The 17597-nt window shown below is 35.9% G+C and overlaps 1 protein-coding gene across 4 annotated transcripts in view; it reads right to left on the minus strand.

Annotated features, from left to right (window-relative positions):
- ptprda (protein tyrosine phosphatase receptor type Da) overlaps window positions 1–17597 on the minus strand; it is a 220830-nt gene that overhangs the window by 115122 nt on the left and 88111 nt on the right. For all 4 annotated transcript variants that reach the window (XM_088913056.1, XM_088912288.1, XM_088911463.1 and 1 more), the window contains exons 3-4: window positions 7204–7349; window positions 4471–4612 (exon numbers count right to left, since the gene is read on the minus strand). In XM_088913056.1, coding sequence (XP_088769182.1) covers window positions 4471–4612; window positions 7204–7349 — 288 coding nt within the window. The remainder of the gene's footprint in view (window positions 1–4470; window positions 4613–7203; window positions 7350–17597) is intronic.

The raw sequence follows: 17597 nt of genomic DNA on the forward strand, positions 1-17597 counted from the left end.
AGAGGAATCTGTATATTCCTCCCCTTTTCAGCATGGGGTCTTTCTTTTCACCTTCCAAATACAATTGGTTGGGTTGATCTTTGTCTCTAAACTGTCCCTGCAAGTTTTTTTTTGGCATCACATTCAGGGTGTGGTGTCGCCACTCAGCCTAATGTTCTTCTGATGAATGATGGATATTTTTTATTTTTATCTTCATAGATCAGATGCCAAATTTATTTAAAAAAAAAAACATGTGTGTGTTCTTTAGACATTTCTCGATAAAAAACACTACATTTACTATGCTTTTGGTTATTGCTCAGTATTACCTCAGCTGTATTACACGGATAAACTTGAATGAGACAGGTGTTCAGGCTCAGCAAATGCAACCACAGCAGAAGTTTGTTTTCTTTGGCGTTACTCTGTTTTTGATTCTTTGCTGTAAGCAGGAGCCTACTCTTCATTGTGTGCCGTCCCTCTCACAGCTATCCTGCATTCCAGACTTTATCACATCAGCTGAAAAAGCAATGTTTTCTCAGCAGGTGCAAAAGACCATGCTCATCTTCAAAGGAGGCTACAGAATGAACTGGATTGGTAATAAACATGCTAATTCTGGTCACAGAATACAAAATAGTCTCTTCAGAGCAAACACTGCTGTGTATTTCCATGCCTGTATGTTCAGCATTTCTTTTCAATACGAGGTGAATATTGTAGTAAATGACAACCTACAATGGAAATCACCATTCACATCAGATACGACAATAGGTGAAGACCCTGCAAAGGCTTTATTCATCTGTTTAACAGATAAGGCAGTTGCTCTCTCAATCTGAAAAAAAAGATTTTTACATGATTTGTATGAGCTAAGGGTCCCACTCTATTGAAATCAATTAATGGACTGTTTTATCAACATATGATTACACAGTATACAAATACTGGACGCCATCTTTACAGTACCATCTTTTCAAAAGGAATGATCTACTTGGCTTAACAATGTTTTAATCTATTTGGCATGACAACAGACCAAAAACAGCCCAAAGCCATTCATTTATTATCTCTAAAAAAGAAGGTGAATTTGTTGCATTATTCTGCATACATAAGTGATTAATCAGATTTTGAATATATAAAGTAAACAAAGGTGGACACTCTGGAAAAGAAGTACATGTTTATATAGAAAAGGCCTTCAAACTTTAGGTGTGAAGTAAATAAAAGAACACAAGCTACTTGGTCTTATATACAAAGGCACAACCATTTCAGTTATGCTGTGCCTTAGTTATGGTAACTAAATTAAAGATTGTTGTTCTTGAAAACACTTTGATTCATTAGTATTTGGATTATTGGCAGTATATATATTTAAAGTTTTTAAAAAATAAAAAACCCATATTGTATAAAATGATGTCAGTCTATGGAACAATTAGACAAAGAAACAGACTGGCTAGAGTGTGGAAAAAAAGATACTGGGAACTTCAAGTTTGCTTCCAGGACCTCAGATTAAGAATCATTTGACTAAATGATTCAAGTATATACAGTACAAGGTGAAAATAAAGAGAATTCTACTTTAGAGCTTTGCACGTAAAAGCTAAATCAAGAAAGTACCATTTTCTTGGTACACATTCACAATGAAAATTATAACATGTGCTGGTCATATGTAAAGTCACAGTATTTTGCTTCACTGGACGTAACATGCTAGTGGTTGACAACTGATGGTCTTAACCCACATTACATTTCTGCAAACATCTCTCAGCTGGGTGGGCTGTGGAGTGAAGCAGATGCGATTGGTTGTTTCAGAAAAGAATGTGGAGCTGTTGAAGTCACAGATTGTTTTTCCCTTTAAAACAAGGTGTTGATTGCACCAATAACAGTGTCAATGCCCTGGATGAGCAAAAATAAGCAAGAACCACACTGACTGGCAGCTGTGTTGTGTTGTACCAAATGAATTCTTGCAGCTGTGATTTGTGCAACCAGTCAAACCAACAGGTGGAATTCATTGATAAAATATACACTGTGTGGGGTGGCTACTTAAAGATGCAAGAAACATGTGTGAATGTGGTAAACATATGGGTCTGTGTTACCATAGTTATATTTAAAAAGCATACACTCATATTTGTATTAAACAGTATTAGAAAGCAGTATATTTTGCGATATTGTAAATATTAACATTTTTTTAATCGGGAGAAAGCTGTCTGTCAACTATGAAAAAAATGCATGAAAAACTCCAAATAAGGTGGACCAATTACAGGCACCTTAATGGGGTAATTAGTTACTGTGTTACAAAACCTCTTGAGTATTTCAATAAATGAATATAGAATGAAAGGACACACAACTTAGCAATGAAATCAGGAAGCAGTTCATTTAATGAAGGTCTGAGATTATCTAGAAGAAACTGCTCAGCCATGTTGTTGAAATGAATAGCCTGGAATCCTACAACAAACAACCAGATACCACCATTACCAATGTAAAGTCTTAACAGGGTCTGGCAAGTAGAGCCTGTTGGTATCTTGGCATGGACTATCATCTACAGGAGGAATTCAGCACCATTCTTCCACGAGAAAACTCACCCCCAGTTGATGGAGATGGAAAACTCTCTGAAATGCCATTATAAATTAGATGGCATTGATGATGATGTTGTCTGGTCAGTCGGATCCGACTCTCGGTGATTCTATAGGCCATCTCTCGCCACGCTTTCCGGTCTTGGACTTTCCCTTTCAGCTGTTCTATACCTAAGCCAGTGTCTGTTTTGATGGCATTATATCCCATAAATGCTTTGATTTGGATTAGATCTCTTGATTGTGCAGTCCACAACTGCATAATAATGGATAATATCAGTGTCATGGTCATCAAACCATTGGGTGACCACAGATGCTCTGTGGTTTGGGACAGTGTCATCCAGAATGACACCACTCCAAGCAGGAAAGAAATGCTACTACTGAGATGATTACTCACTACCATTAACCTTGCATTCTATGGGAATAAGTACACCCAAACATTGCCAGGAAAATGTGCCAAACAACATTAAATGACCACCAGAACCCTTTACTGTTGGAACCAAGCACTCCTGGCTGTAGAGTTCTTTCAGGCTGGTGCTTTCAGGTCTTTAGGTTGGTGTTACAAAGTGTACTCATTCATTTGTCAAGAACGTGGCGAAGTATGATTTATCAGACCATATCACCATCCTGCACTGCTTGGTGGGCTACTGTCCATGCTCTTTTCACCACTGAATATACAAACACGCACTGTAATCTGGGTATGGTATCCAGCTCTGTGGAGCCCATATTGGACCACTTTGATTAAACTGGCTGCTTGTGCCCTAGGTTAAAATCTGCAGTCAACTGATTTGTAGTCTCTCGCCTGTTTTACCTTGCACTTCGAATTAAAGCAAGGTTAACTTGATCCTGGAGTATGCACTTCTACTCCCTGCTGCCCATGATGTCTTTCCCTCAGGCCCATACTAACATCACCTTAGACACCATTTCTTGTGAAACATCAGCAAGCTGAGCTGTCGTGATAGCCAAAGCTCCTGTTAAACGCGTCCCAGCAATCACCCCGCTTTCAAAGTCACAGAGGTCTTCTTTGCAGCCATTCCAGCCATAAATATAGGCAACCAGACCTGCCCAGCACGTTTATACATGTTCCTAAGCATTCTGGGATGTTATTTGCTTAATTAACATGAGCCACACCTGTGTGGAAGACCTTTATTTCAATATACTTGGTGTACTTAGCTAGGTGTTTCCATTTTTATCTACTACATGTACAGTATACTGTATATCAACCACTAATTAAGTAACAGTCATATAGACTGAGGACAGTGACTATTTAATGCTCATATTAATTCTACTGTCTTTACAATACATTTCTTTTAACTACCTAAAAAAATCATACATTAACTTTATAAATTCAACTGAAATGTATCAACACGTATTACAATAATTTGAGAGAAATAATTGTGAGAAAAAAGGTTACTACAGTTTACTTTTATTTCTGTTTTTCACATACTAAAACCCATGTTTGATCTTGAAAGGTTTTGTACATGTAGCAGAAAATGAGATTACTACTAAGCAAAGTTGATGGTACTAAAGCAGTGCTAGCAATGAAAGAATAGCCTTCACGTATTTACATATTAATCAGCAGTGTCTGCAAACACCCAAGGTCACCCTCCAAAAGCAATTTGCATTTCTTGTGTTCCACTGGAAATGTGGTCCACATGCTGGGAAAAGTGGATGCAAATGTGTGTAGAGATTTTTTTAAAGGGAGGGGAAATAAAACAAAGCAGATCAATCTTACATTTAAGTCTTCCTTGACTTGCAATTTCATTGTTTTCTTTTTATCTAAATGGAGCTAAATCAGCATGCAATGAATAATTATACATATATTTGTTTTTAAAACTACATGAATGAAAAAAAGACTTTCAGCTTACCTGATCAGCTGGTGGGAGTAAAACAAGTTGTAAAGGAACAAGAGTTAATTATATTATTCTGTTGCTGAGAAAAGATGACCTACCACGTAAAACAGTGAGCCTGGTGGAAGCACTTGTTTCTCCAACACTGTTGGAGGCAACACATTCATATATAGCTTCGTCTCGCGGAGTACGCAGGGGCTGAATTCTTAGAACAGACCCAGATCCATCGTCAAACTCTATCACCTGCAGGTGTGAGAGACAAGATATGTTAAAGGAGTTTTTTTGTTCACAATATTTGATGGACCTTTATCATGACTGATTATTAACCATAATGGTTACCTTCAGTTCTTTTAGATTTCTCTTACTCCAGATTGAAACAACTGTCATAGACTGTATTGCAAATCATTAAAAAGGGGACGGTCTTCTGAAAATATTAATCAAGATATAAAACAATCTTCTGGTCTGCTTCTGTAGTTCATGATATGCACTGACTTCTCAGAAATGTAACAGAGACTTTATCAAAGGGGAAAAACCGGCTGCATTCACTTTTCATGTTTTTCATAGCATATCAGTTGACCTTTTGGTTCTAATTCAAATTCCAAGGAATTCCAAGGAAGTCAAGCTACTATAAATGTGCAGCGTTATTAAATATATAGGCAACACTACTATCAAAGTAAAATCACAGATCTAAAAATGAGTTTGGATGATTTAGTGTGAAGCCCATTATTACAAACAAAACATATATTTTAATAAATTGCAACACAGTGAATCTAATTTGTCTTGAAGTCAAAACAGCCATACGCAATGTGATTTGATATAACTCTAAAGATAAAAAAATAAATTTTCCCTCTGGAATAACTGTGGACAAGTTGATAATGTAATCCAATTACTCTGGAGTGGGCAGCTTGCTAAGTTTGCCTACAGGGAAAATAAGAACCAAAGTGTTTTAGCTGCTGGTTAGTTTTGGCTTGACGTGCACTGGCACAGTGGGTTCTTTTCAATTTTTCATTCAACAGAGTGCTAAATTAATTACATTCTAGTGTTGTAAACAGCTTCACAAATGTCCACCTTCATCTTGGTTAAATGAAAAAAGTCTTTACTTGAAATGACCAAATTCCAATAACATTAAAGATGGCAAAGGGGACTGACTAGGCATAACCCTAGGAAAGGCATTTGCACAGATAAGAACCTCACCCATATACCAAATTAAACTTTATTTTTGATTCACACTAGCATTAAAATATTTTGAGATGTTTTCTAATCTAAAAAGTTAGGTGAGCCCAATGTTTTAAATACATTTAACAGACAGATGCCACAAAAAATCAAAGGAAAGAAATGCAACAAACATTTGAATGTGCTTCAAAAACAATACAGAACAAGTTCCGATGATATAAAGTGATATAAAATACAAAAGACAGTTGTGACCACCTCCCACACTTTTGATCAAACAGGTTGAACAACAATATATAACAAATGCCAAAACAAACAACTGTATGGTAACTTGTTCAGATATCTCCACATGCCGTATACTCACTGTTTAAAGAAATACCTGCATAATTACACATTTTTGTCTTTAATACTTTTGAAAGTAGCTGCATTTGTTTTGAATCTGAATATGTACAGATTATTTGGATGGATTTTTGACCTTCATGAACATGCCGCTTTGTGCTTAGGCGTTCTTTGCAACTGCATGTGATGTTGCAACTGATCTCTCCCAGTTTGAATGTACAGGACAAGAGAGATCTCTCTGGGCTCTGAAAGAAAATCTGCTTTATTAGAAATGAAGCACACATGTGAGTGAGCGCAGGGTGACTATGTCAGGGTGTTTCTGCCAATGGCGCCACATGTATGAAGCCAGCACTCTACATTCAACAAGCAGCTTTAAATGAATGTGATGAACTCTGATAAGATTAGATTTTCAGTTTAATGCAAAAACATAGCTCTATTACTGATAATGTGTTTGGTGATTTAAAATACAAAAAGATTTCAAGAGGAATATGGATACCCAAGAATTAGATGCATTTGAGGATTTTTACTGAGTATTTAGGTAAGGTGACATTTAGCTTAACTCTCTTGGCTGAGGACCAGCCTCCTGGCCACAGGACAAGGGAGCTAGGATCCCTTGCAAGTGAGGAGTTCACCCAGGGTTTGTTGCAAAGGTGGAGATGTGATAGAGGAGGGGTGAAAAGAGACGAAATGCAAAAAAGAGGGGTTAGTATATGATATACACACATATACAGCTTTAAGAAATGACATTGGGACATCGGGACATCAGGATGATCATTTAGAACAGCTGGGAGAAAGTGGCTTTGTTGTTGCCATCCCTCCCAAACTTCAGTTAAGAACCTCCATTTAAAAAGCAACAGTATTATTTAATGAAATGCAACAGAACTTCATATGAATCTTATCAGTGTTCAGCAATTATGTGTGGGTATTAATGTTGCACAGCCTAAGCTCAGATTAGAATCAAATATTTGGCAAAATGATAAAATGCATGCATTTTTAAAAACCACAAAAAAGCAAAAGGGGCTTTTGACATTGCACTGCACAATAATCAACATTTTTTTTGCAAAAGCTGTTACTTAGCTGAAAGAAGGCAAATGTCAGATGAAGTTAGGTATCTAGGGCAAGGCAGCTTTTTAATTACAAATCTGTCCCTGGATCTCTGCATATATTCTCATTTAAATCATGCATGTAAAAGCCTGATAAAGTGATTATTAAAGCCCATTAATGCATCCAAGAACGCAAGCATGGCAGCTGGATTATGTGGAGAACCAAGCACTTTTGAGCATTCAAATGTCGAGCATTTTACATCAGAACAATAGACCTAATACCTCAAATCTCTGGTTGCTGACTTTCTTCCCCTTCTTGTTCCACACAATCTTAGGCCTTGGGTCTCCAGTAGCTTGACAAATGAATGACGCTACTCCTCCTTGTACTCCTGTCTGGTCAGTGGGAGTTCTTATAAACTTTGGTGGTGCTGAAAAGAATAAAAGAAACAATGACTTTGTGAAATCCATCCTTAAATATGACACGTTTTTGTTCTTGAATAGGGGCATCAATCGGATGAATGAAAAGTAAACAAACAGGAGAGATATTGCTGCAAACCAGGAGACATCTCTTGATTTAATGAACTGCTGCAATCTGTGGTATATTTAGCAAAACACTGTTCAAGCTATTAAAGATACTTGCAGTCACTGAAATGGGCATTTACAAAATTCTACCTGTTCACATTTCACTGATTTTTAAAACTTGTTTCATTTCCATTTACCACACAACTTGATCCATACTTTGATCTTAACATCTATTTTTAAATTATCTCTTGAGCTAGAGCTTCTGGAGCTATAAACACAGGGAAGACCCTATACAGGTTTGACTCAAGCTGCACCTGGTAGTTTTTCCATACATGAATACAACCAGGCAACATCATTACGCACATTAGTATAAATAATTTTGGGATGTGAGAACTGCCCTATCACTCAATATGATTCTAAAAGGATTATGAGTACCAACTGTTGTTTTTTTATAATGCACAAAGAATTAGAATAAAAATGTCAACCTTTTTCAAAATGGTATTTCATTCACATAAACATGAGATAAAAATACTTAAGTGTTTATACTTTTTGATCTTAACTGTAACATACAAACAATAGCTGTGTTATTTACTGTATATAAAGCACTTTAAATATGTTGCGTGTCTGAGCAGTGAACAATTTTTAAGTGAACAACATTCCCGAGAATGCAGTCATTTAATAACTGGGAAAGGTAATATTAATATTTATCAGTTGCCTATTTATCTCTAGGCACAATTAATCCTAGTTCCAGAACAAAAAGAGTACAGCTATGTATCCTTTGTGTTTCTGCCTTGTGTCTGCTGAGTCAAGTAAGTTATATTTAGGGAGCAAATACAACTTCTTTCTCAAGCAGGAAAACCTCAAACGTGGTCTACTCCAGCATTTTGTTATGATTCCCTTTGTATCATGGACCCACCCAGCTATTATGGACAGGGAATCTTGTTAATATCTTTGAAAGAGGCAAACAAAAAAAACAATTACTTCAAAGTCAAGATCGGTTTACGTCCACTGAAAGACAATGCTATAGTATCCACTATTTATAACCTTTCTCGACAACTGTGTAGCCTCAGCTAACAATGTGTGAGGTAGATTCCAGCACACTTCATTAACCCCCGATGCCACAAGCCTGGCACCAACCCAGTGCTTTTAGTTGAATAGCACACAGACATGATATGTTCTTGGCAACCACCTGATAGGTCATCCAAGATTTCCAAACCCTGACTGGTCCTCTGCTTTTGTGTTTCCAAAACACACACACAAGGCATAAAACAAGTTAGACCGAGTGAGTAAAGGCAAACAGCACTTTCTTTGTCTGACATCTCCATATGGAAGATAATGTTATCTTGGCCTGTCTGCATGTGCTGCAATGTAACACTACTACCACTCACAAAGCATTCAAAAACTTGTCCGTTAGACAGCAGCATTAAATCTTATACTGTCCCTCAAAGCATTGCCTTGGCTAGACTCCAGAGCTGCAGCTCACTTCAACGATAGTGTGTTTCCACCCTGCCTTATCAAGGGCACTAACATCGACACTGATTTATTTCCAAATTATTTTTAAATGTTAAAGCAAACGCCGTAAGTCATAATCACTGCATACCCTCACCCCCCACAGGCATCCATCTAATTAAAATGCTTCTTTTTTATAGAACTCTGAATTTTCATTGATTTCTCAGACTCAATGACATTTGCAATTTGCAGTATAAACATTTTTTTTTTACATATTTAACATTTCAGAGAGTATCAATTTTCTCTGTTAATGAAACTTCTGTTCGTTACTAAGCCCATCGTTTCACTGCAATCGTGCACAGATGCAGGCTTAAAATATTTTAATTTCTCTCCCAGGGGAATACAAAGATCAAAATAAGGTGTGACTCCACCTGTCGCTCTGCAACAAAACAGTGCTTTATTAATTGTTGCAGTGGGCTTTTAGGAACCTTTTATCTGCCAAGTAGAGGGGTGGCCATCGTTGGGCAGAGTGATCCTGACAATAGAAATCGAATCTGAAGGCACCACTTTAAAAGCAACAAAGAGACGTGAAACAAAATCAAAAGAAGATAAACAAAGCACCAGCTGCTCACAAAACATGTTCATGTGACTGACTCGCTCATCTTTAAAAACAAACTAAAAGACCTCCAGGCAGGTGTCCTTAAACCCAGAGCACACAATAGATCCAGGATGAAAGGGCTGTGTTATCTGGAAACACATTATCCTGTATCTGCTTGCAATCTAACTGATAATTAAACCCCAACAAATCTGATATATTTAATCTCTCCTTGTCCATTACTAAGTCTTTCAAGAATTGCCCATACAGGCTACATCTTCAGGTTTAGGCTTGTAACATAACTGCTACTATGCCAACGTTCCTCAACCATTTTAGGTTGCATATCCAATCTTGTGTAATGTTGTACACCCACAAACCGACAGCAGGTGACATTGTATTGGCAGCATGGAGTCAAGGGTTCTAGCTCTGGATCTGGAAGCATATGGCTTCAAATTCCAGGTGAGGTATTGCTATTATACCCTTGAGGAAGGTACTTTCCTTCGATTGTTCCTGCAAAATGCCCTAGTGTATAAAAATGGGTAAGCTGTTTTAAATGAGAATTTGTGCTCAGTTGACTTATCTGGCTAAATAAAGGTCTGTAATTATTTCAGTGCTGAAATGTCAGAAAGCATCATTTTAAGAAGCTCATGTGCCAGGCAACAAGAGAGGGGAGGCTGAGGCGGAGGTGTAAAGAGCATTTTCTCTTTTTAAAGGTAAATACACAATTTTCCAATGTGTGTTTTTCTATTTTTGTGTGTGTGTGTTCAACAAGTTAACTGTGGTTAATTTAGAATGACGTCCACAGCATATATACAAATGAGAAATAGGAAATACAGTTAGAGCACTTAATATTTTACTACAAATGACAGATATGCATTGCTGTGGAACCACTGTAACACTGTGCAGACCAGACCAGACAAGAATCTTTTTCCTTAATTTTATTACACCCTCTGTCCGCAGTTTGTTTGTTTGAAGATGATTTACAGGAATGGTCTGACCCCACACTTATTGTGATGGTCTTGAGAAAATTACTTTCATATCCAGGAAGATTTTAAAATTTGACAGATATGTTTTGTAAAATGGTCAATACTATTTTCATTTTACAACCATTGTAAATGGACATACTGTATCAGAGCAACAAGAAACAATCAATATGGTGATGTGCTACAGAGGATGCGCATCTTATAAATTACGAAAAATGAAAGAGCAAATATGTGGACTTACAAATTGTAAAGCTTATTACAAACCACAAGGAAAATATTAATGTCATATTCAAGACAACATTTCAAATACTGAAAGTTGTACTATTTACAAAGAGCAATACTCTTTATTTCACAATTTTACCCTAATTATTTTAGCACTGATTGTTTAAAGAAAGCTAATGTTGATATTATTTTATTATTTATTATTAAATATTGATTTTTGATGTCTCAATTATATCTATACTTTACACAAAATCACTATATAACAAGGATAAAATCATAAGTGATACAACTTCAAATTACAATAAATAGTGCATTTTCTTAAAGATTACGCTAAAATATCATTCAGATGTTGAAAATTGTAATATGATTATAATCTGAGACAGAGATGAATTACTATACCAAGCCAGCATACCTGGTTCCTCTAAATTATGTTCCTGTAGTGTAAAGGAATCCAGTGTTATTGTCTTAAGTACATTGCAATTAAACCTGTTACTCTTTTGGTTCCTTGACAGTAAATGTACTGTTAAATTATGTGTTGATGCCATTGGCCTCTATCATATCTCACAGAGTGAGCCAAATGACTGAGAATGTCCTGATAAAACACCAGACAGTTCATAAGAGATCAACATGGGAGACACAACAGTGTTCTAGATATTGGTCCAACAAGTAACGGTTCATTCTTAAAGTGTAGTCATTTCAGATTGATAACAGAAATAAGTTATCTAGTATTTATATTAGTTCTCATGTTTAAAAAAAACAGGAAGCAGACTCTCAGGTAGTCCAGTCAACTAATTTTGTGGCTTGTCAAAGTAATTCTGTGTACCCAAACTAATTTAGGTTTGTAATAGCAAGAAAGTGAATACTTCTGCAATTAACACATTTAAGTTTTTGATTTTTCTTTGCACTTTTTGCTGACACTTTGTTTATTTATAGCTCGATTAGAGAATATAGGTTTGGACTTCAAATTGTTTTGAAAAAAAAAGTATAAACCATTTGTAATTAAAGAAAACAGGACACCTTTGGAAGGGAGACATACTTTCGCAAGGCAGTGTATTACCCCCACAGTAAATAACTAGAAACACAATTAAAAGCTAGAAATGCATTTCTCTAAATTCCCCTCATACTTAATACTTATGCATCTCTATATTTTATTGTAGAAACATCATGGAATTAAAAACAATTTCTAAAACAAAACTCAAAAAACAAATTCAGGATGTGAATTTGTCATCAAAATAATACTAACATCAATAATAATTATTTTGGGAGTATTATTTTTACACCGTCTGTGCATCCATCTCTTCATATAGTAAACATGGTACTGGTGATAGTATACATGTACTTGGCTGGAAAGTGAGTTGTCTGTTGGTGGCCAGATCATGGTTTCATCTAAAATTAGAATCATTTTCAGTATGGAGTTACAGTAACCAATGGATTACACAGAAATTTAAAGAAGCAGGACTGGAAACATTTCTGTAAACAAGTCCTTTCCTTCTGTATACTGTTACAGTGCATGAATAAAGATAGGTACATACACAGCTGACACGCTGTATTCTCTGTTCCAACCTTAACATGCATTGATACTTGTAGGATGACCATGATATTTTCTACTGCATAAAAAGGGTTTAATTTTCCAAAGATGATTTACGAAGAATTATTCTGACAGTGTCAAAACTGATGCTTTGCTACAATCCAGCATTATGATACCAGTCCTGAATGTGACATCAAAGATTGTGTATTCAGACACGTCACAAAATCTGTACTAATGGCATTCCGGTATTTGAGAAAATCCCTACTTAAAAGCTTATGACAAACCAGTATGACAAGGAGAAAGAATTGCTTTTGCTTTTAAAAAATTCTAAGCCTCTGTAAGAGAACAAACCAGTGGCAAAAAGGATACATCCCTGCCCCCTCCTTCACTTGAATATATACTGCTTTATCTGGACAGGCTTAATCTACCTGAATTAATACAGGGACTTGCTCAGTTAATCCAGTGTTAAGCCTTCGCCCACAAACAAATGAAAAGTGTAAAGCCTGTGCAAGCTAAAAGGTTAGTGACGTGTATAGCTTCAACTCTCCCCGGGACATTATATAACCCTGTCATATTCACTAACTTAATGAAAGGAAGTTCCGCTTCAAAGCTCTCCACTGCTCCATTTTCATTTTAACGTGGGTAGACACGGTATGAATAATTTGGTGACTGAAAGCTCCAGTCAATCTTTAAAATGCGACGTTCAGGCCTTTAGTAGATGGATTCTAAAATGAAGCAAAGCAGTATTTAGGGACATCGCAGACCCCTGCCATAAGCGACCTACTTACTGACTTCTTTTAAGATGCAACATGCGCTGAATGTTACGTGCTGTTTTGCAATTCCCCCCTTTTCTAGCTTGTCGTGCTGTGCTTTTGAAAATAAGAAAGCTCTTCTGCAATATGAATAAAATATTAACCTGTCTCATCACAAATGTGAATAAAAAATACGAGAAGATTTTTAGTATTTTCATAAATTAAAGGCAGCCTCCAGTGCTCAAATGACTGCAGCGTCTTTTAGTTGACTGGATGTGATGAGGACAGACATTCATCTTTCTGTTCTGATGTCCCATTCAGCGCCATGGCATGATAATTTAAAGAACAGACAGACGTCATGGCCAAAAAAAAAACTGAGTTGGTAAGCACAGCTGTAGATAATTCTCCTAAATCTCATAAAAAGAGACATTTTCCAAAAACTCTGAAAAACATAAACTTAACTGAGCTGAATCTCCTTATGAAAATTTAAGTTCATGCTACAAATCCTTTTTTCACTTTAATTAGTTATGCCAAAAGACATCTGCGATCCTTGAAATTATAATACACAGCTCCTTTACTCCAATGCTGAACATACTCCTCTGTGCTACATTTAATGAAAAACATTGTTTTTTTTAGTTAAACTGCCATCCTAGCAGCTTGGCTTAATGACAAACATTAGAATTAACTGACACCTCACGAGGGGTGATGAAAAAATACGAAAATCTGATTTCAAATTATGAAGTAAAAGGTCACTATGAACATGAATGTGTTCAGACTTTATAGAAACCTAAAGTGAAGACTACTTTCCTTATGCAATTCTGTTTCTGACATATTCAATTTCATATATTTGAAAAGCTCCTATTTCGTCCCTGAATATTTAACTTTCAAAAAAAGAGGACTGTAATTAATCCTAACACTTCCATGGCAGTCTGACAAATTTTGGGTGATTAGGACAGCTGGATGAAAAGAACGTTTAAAGATGTCATTAACCTCATTTACCATACTCTTTCCAGCCTGTTATATCTGCCCTAAAATATTGATGAATTATTAGGCTTTTCTGAACAAAATGGATGTTGCTATCAATGCCTTTTTGAAAGATAACAGCATAGAACATTTAATGAAGCTACTGGGAACCTGGAACAGAGAACGTAGCACCAAATCAACTTGAAGGTGAACTTATACTGTACAGAATGAAGAGATGCTCCCCAGGTTAGACTTTCACAATGTTCAACAGCATTTATTTCAAGACTTAGGATGTTCTCATACAAACTGTATAGCAAACTATCAAGTCCAGCAGGAAAATTAAATTCTCCCAAGTACAGGACAAATGCAGGCTTATAATTTTTTTAAAAATGCTCTTCAATGAAAGATAAACCCGGCTTAAGCACACAGTGTAGGCCTGCAGTTCTGAGCTCTTAGAGTAATTGCCCTGGCAACTTCAAAAGACGAAAAAATGCATAAAACCTGGTACAAATAATGCGCAAATGTGCAAACACGTAGGTTAAGTGCACAACGTGTGTATAAATGGCAAATAAGAAGACGTAATGTAGCTGACTTCATACGGTAAATCAAGACTGTTGTCACTAATACTCAATGTGAATCTTATTACAACAACATAGCTGTAGAATTGGTTAGTATCAATTCTATAAGAATACAGAAAAGCAATGAACTGCCCTAGTTTGTCTACAGCTTTTTTTATCAATTTACATACTGTGTTTTCAAGTACATGTTTCCGACTGAGTTTTTGGAAAGGAGTCTGACTTTCTGAAACCGGTGCCATGATAAGGGTAGACAAAGCACAAAGAAAGAACTGTTTTGTTTGCTTTTATACCACATCCCATTTCTTCCAGATGACACCATGCTATCCATACTAGGTCAAGCTGACACAGAAAAGTGTTTGTTTAACATGAATTCAAGTAGCAGAACATTAAATATCAGGCTTTTACAGACACAGCTTCACCCTTAGCACTACCATTTCAGATAGCACATAGGGCTGTCTTCGTGCATTAAGTAAATGTTAAGTAGATCACACATCTTTGAAAACAGGAAGTACATTTTTTAGCTTTGAAGACAACAAGAAATTAAAAGCATTAAATATCTTTAATCTTTTCCTAACTACTGAATTGCACAATGCAATTGCTGTTTGATATTTTAAGTTTTGAAGATATTAATTTCAATGCCTTCCCAAATACTTCCTGTGAACTAGAATATAACTCACAGTAATTATTACTTCTGCTCATTTGCAACAGCTGTATAAATGTGTGTGACTGTATTAATTACTCTGTCAGCGATAGAACATTTATTTCTCTGAGAATATTCAATTAAATTAAACACAACCAGGCTTTATTTAATCAATACTGCTATTGGTTAAGAACTAGCTTCTACTGACATTCATAACATACCCTCTTGCTCAGACACAAACATAACAACCATTAAGTTAATTTATTTAAAACATGGACAAATCTTAATAAAAGCATTACTTTTTTATTATAGGAGTAATTAATAATGCATAGATTCCCCTTGGAAAAGCAGTTAATAGGTCAGAGCTGGGAGCATATGATCCCTCAGTACAAATTCAATGGAACTTTCTCATCAGTAGTCAGAGTCTATTACTCATGCTTGATGGCACTGCTATGCAAGCTTCCAGCTTTTAGCTCTCAGGACAGTGCAGTTAGTTACACAAAGACTGTTTTAGAAAGAACAGACAAAGCTCCTGTCCTCTTTAGATTCTTTAGACTTAGATCATGTAGTTTCAAAACCAGTGAGATCAAGGTTAGCAATTCTGGCAAAAGGTGCAAAACTGCTCTTGGCATTCACTGGATCAGTAAAACATTTGGCACAGACCGTAAAATTTCTTGTTGATCTGGCAGTAATCTCTGTTCAGTTATCTTAGTTCTTACATGCACTGCTTACAAAAATGGGAATAAGTTGCTTTTTAATAATGGATGGATGGGTACATACATGTTGCATTGAATCAATCCACACCATCTTTATCTGCAAACAACTTCATCAGATTTTTCAGATTTTAAGTTAAAGAAACTCTTTGAAAACAAGCCTACACATTTGCTTCATGTCGCCGTGAAATCAGAATTTAATAGACTAAGATCTTGTTTACATTGCGACCATTAAGTATCTCAAGGCTCTTTTGCCAAGATTAGGAACTAGCCCAGGTTGTTTTGGACAGTTAAATTATAGTTTACAATGTTTGTTACCCATGAAGAACAGTTCTGACATTCCTTTTTTCTGCAATAGCCAATTCTTTAGATTGTTTCTCTTGAATGTATGTTCAGTGAAAACATCAATTCAGTGCTGTGCTATATGAGATTGCAGAAAAGCTCGTTTTTTACAACATCAGAGGTTTCCTGTAAGGACTAAATATAATCTGAAACTATCAACTACTATAGTACCTGTTGTTCATAGAGTTAAGGAGAAATCATATCTCAGACAGCACCTTAAAACTCCTTAAATAGGTGAACTAAGTCAATTAACCTTTTAATTATGAACATCTGCTTAAAGTATCACTTAACTTAATTTCACTTTTAATAAAATTGATGTATACTAGAGTTGTGAAGTTTATATATTGCCTTTTGCCAATAGTAATTCAGCATACAAAAATAATGTATCCACTGAAGTACTTCCATTTTCATATGATTGTCTTCATAAATCAAAATTCTCAGTCATAAATTGGTTTTTAAATGCTCTAAAATATACTTTTCACACTCAAACTGGGGTACTAGTTAACTAAAAACATAAGTATGGATAGATTGTATGAAATATGAAAGATTTTCGGTCTCCAACACAATCACATATGAGACTTCCTGTATCCTGCTACTCTGAATAATTGTATCACGTATCTGAATACTTCAATTACCTCAATTTGCATTTTGAACAGTTCTTATATGTTATACCAGTTTTGTGCTGTATATACATATTTCTTACCCACAAATAAGCAACGCAACTCAGTTAATTCACCGGCTTTCATTAAGTCTCAACTGAAGACACAAATCATGTATTGACAAACATCCCTTTCATCTTCAAAGCAGCCAGCCTCTAATATAGACCCAAGAATTGTGCATAATATAATAGCATGTCCTTATCCATTTTAAATGTCTGGTGTATGCATGGTTTATGTGCAGTTTTCCGTAACATTTTTAAACATAAATGATCAGGTATTAGATTCTAAGTGGTCAGGACAGGTTTGGGACACATTGCTCAGAACGACAAGATTTCTCTTTCGTAGCTGGGAATGTGTACATTGTCTGTTCACTATTTATACTGCATTAGATACAGAAGTTCAGTATTCAGTACCACACATCCAGCAAACGACACACTACAACAACTTAATATTTAAAGCCAAATGAGACAGGTGCTATGACAAGCAAAAATTCAACTTCACTTCATAAATTCTATCATGTTTCATTAGACAGACCTAAATACCTTTCAAAAAGATTAGTACTACAGACACAAACGAAGGATCATTTGAAACTCAAATGCCTTAAGAAGGTGGTTACTATGAAGTCTCATCTTCAACAGACTGACTCTGCTCCTGTACATTAACTGATGACTTTCATGGGATGCACTGTGAAAAAATACATGAACCTAATTTATAAACTATTGCAGTTATA

The sequence above is a fragment of the Atractosteus spatula genome, chromosome 1, assembly GCF_055471065.1.
Source record: "Atractosteus spatula isolate fAtrSpa1 chromosome 1, fAtrSpa1.hap1, whole genome shotgun sequence".
In the NCBI taxonomy this organism is placed as follows: domain Eukaryota; kingdom Metazoa; phylum Chordata; class Actinopteri; order Semionotiformes; family Lepisosteidae; genus Atractosteus; species Atractosteus spatula.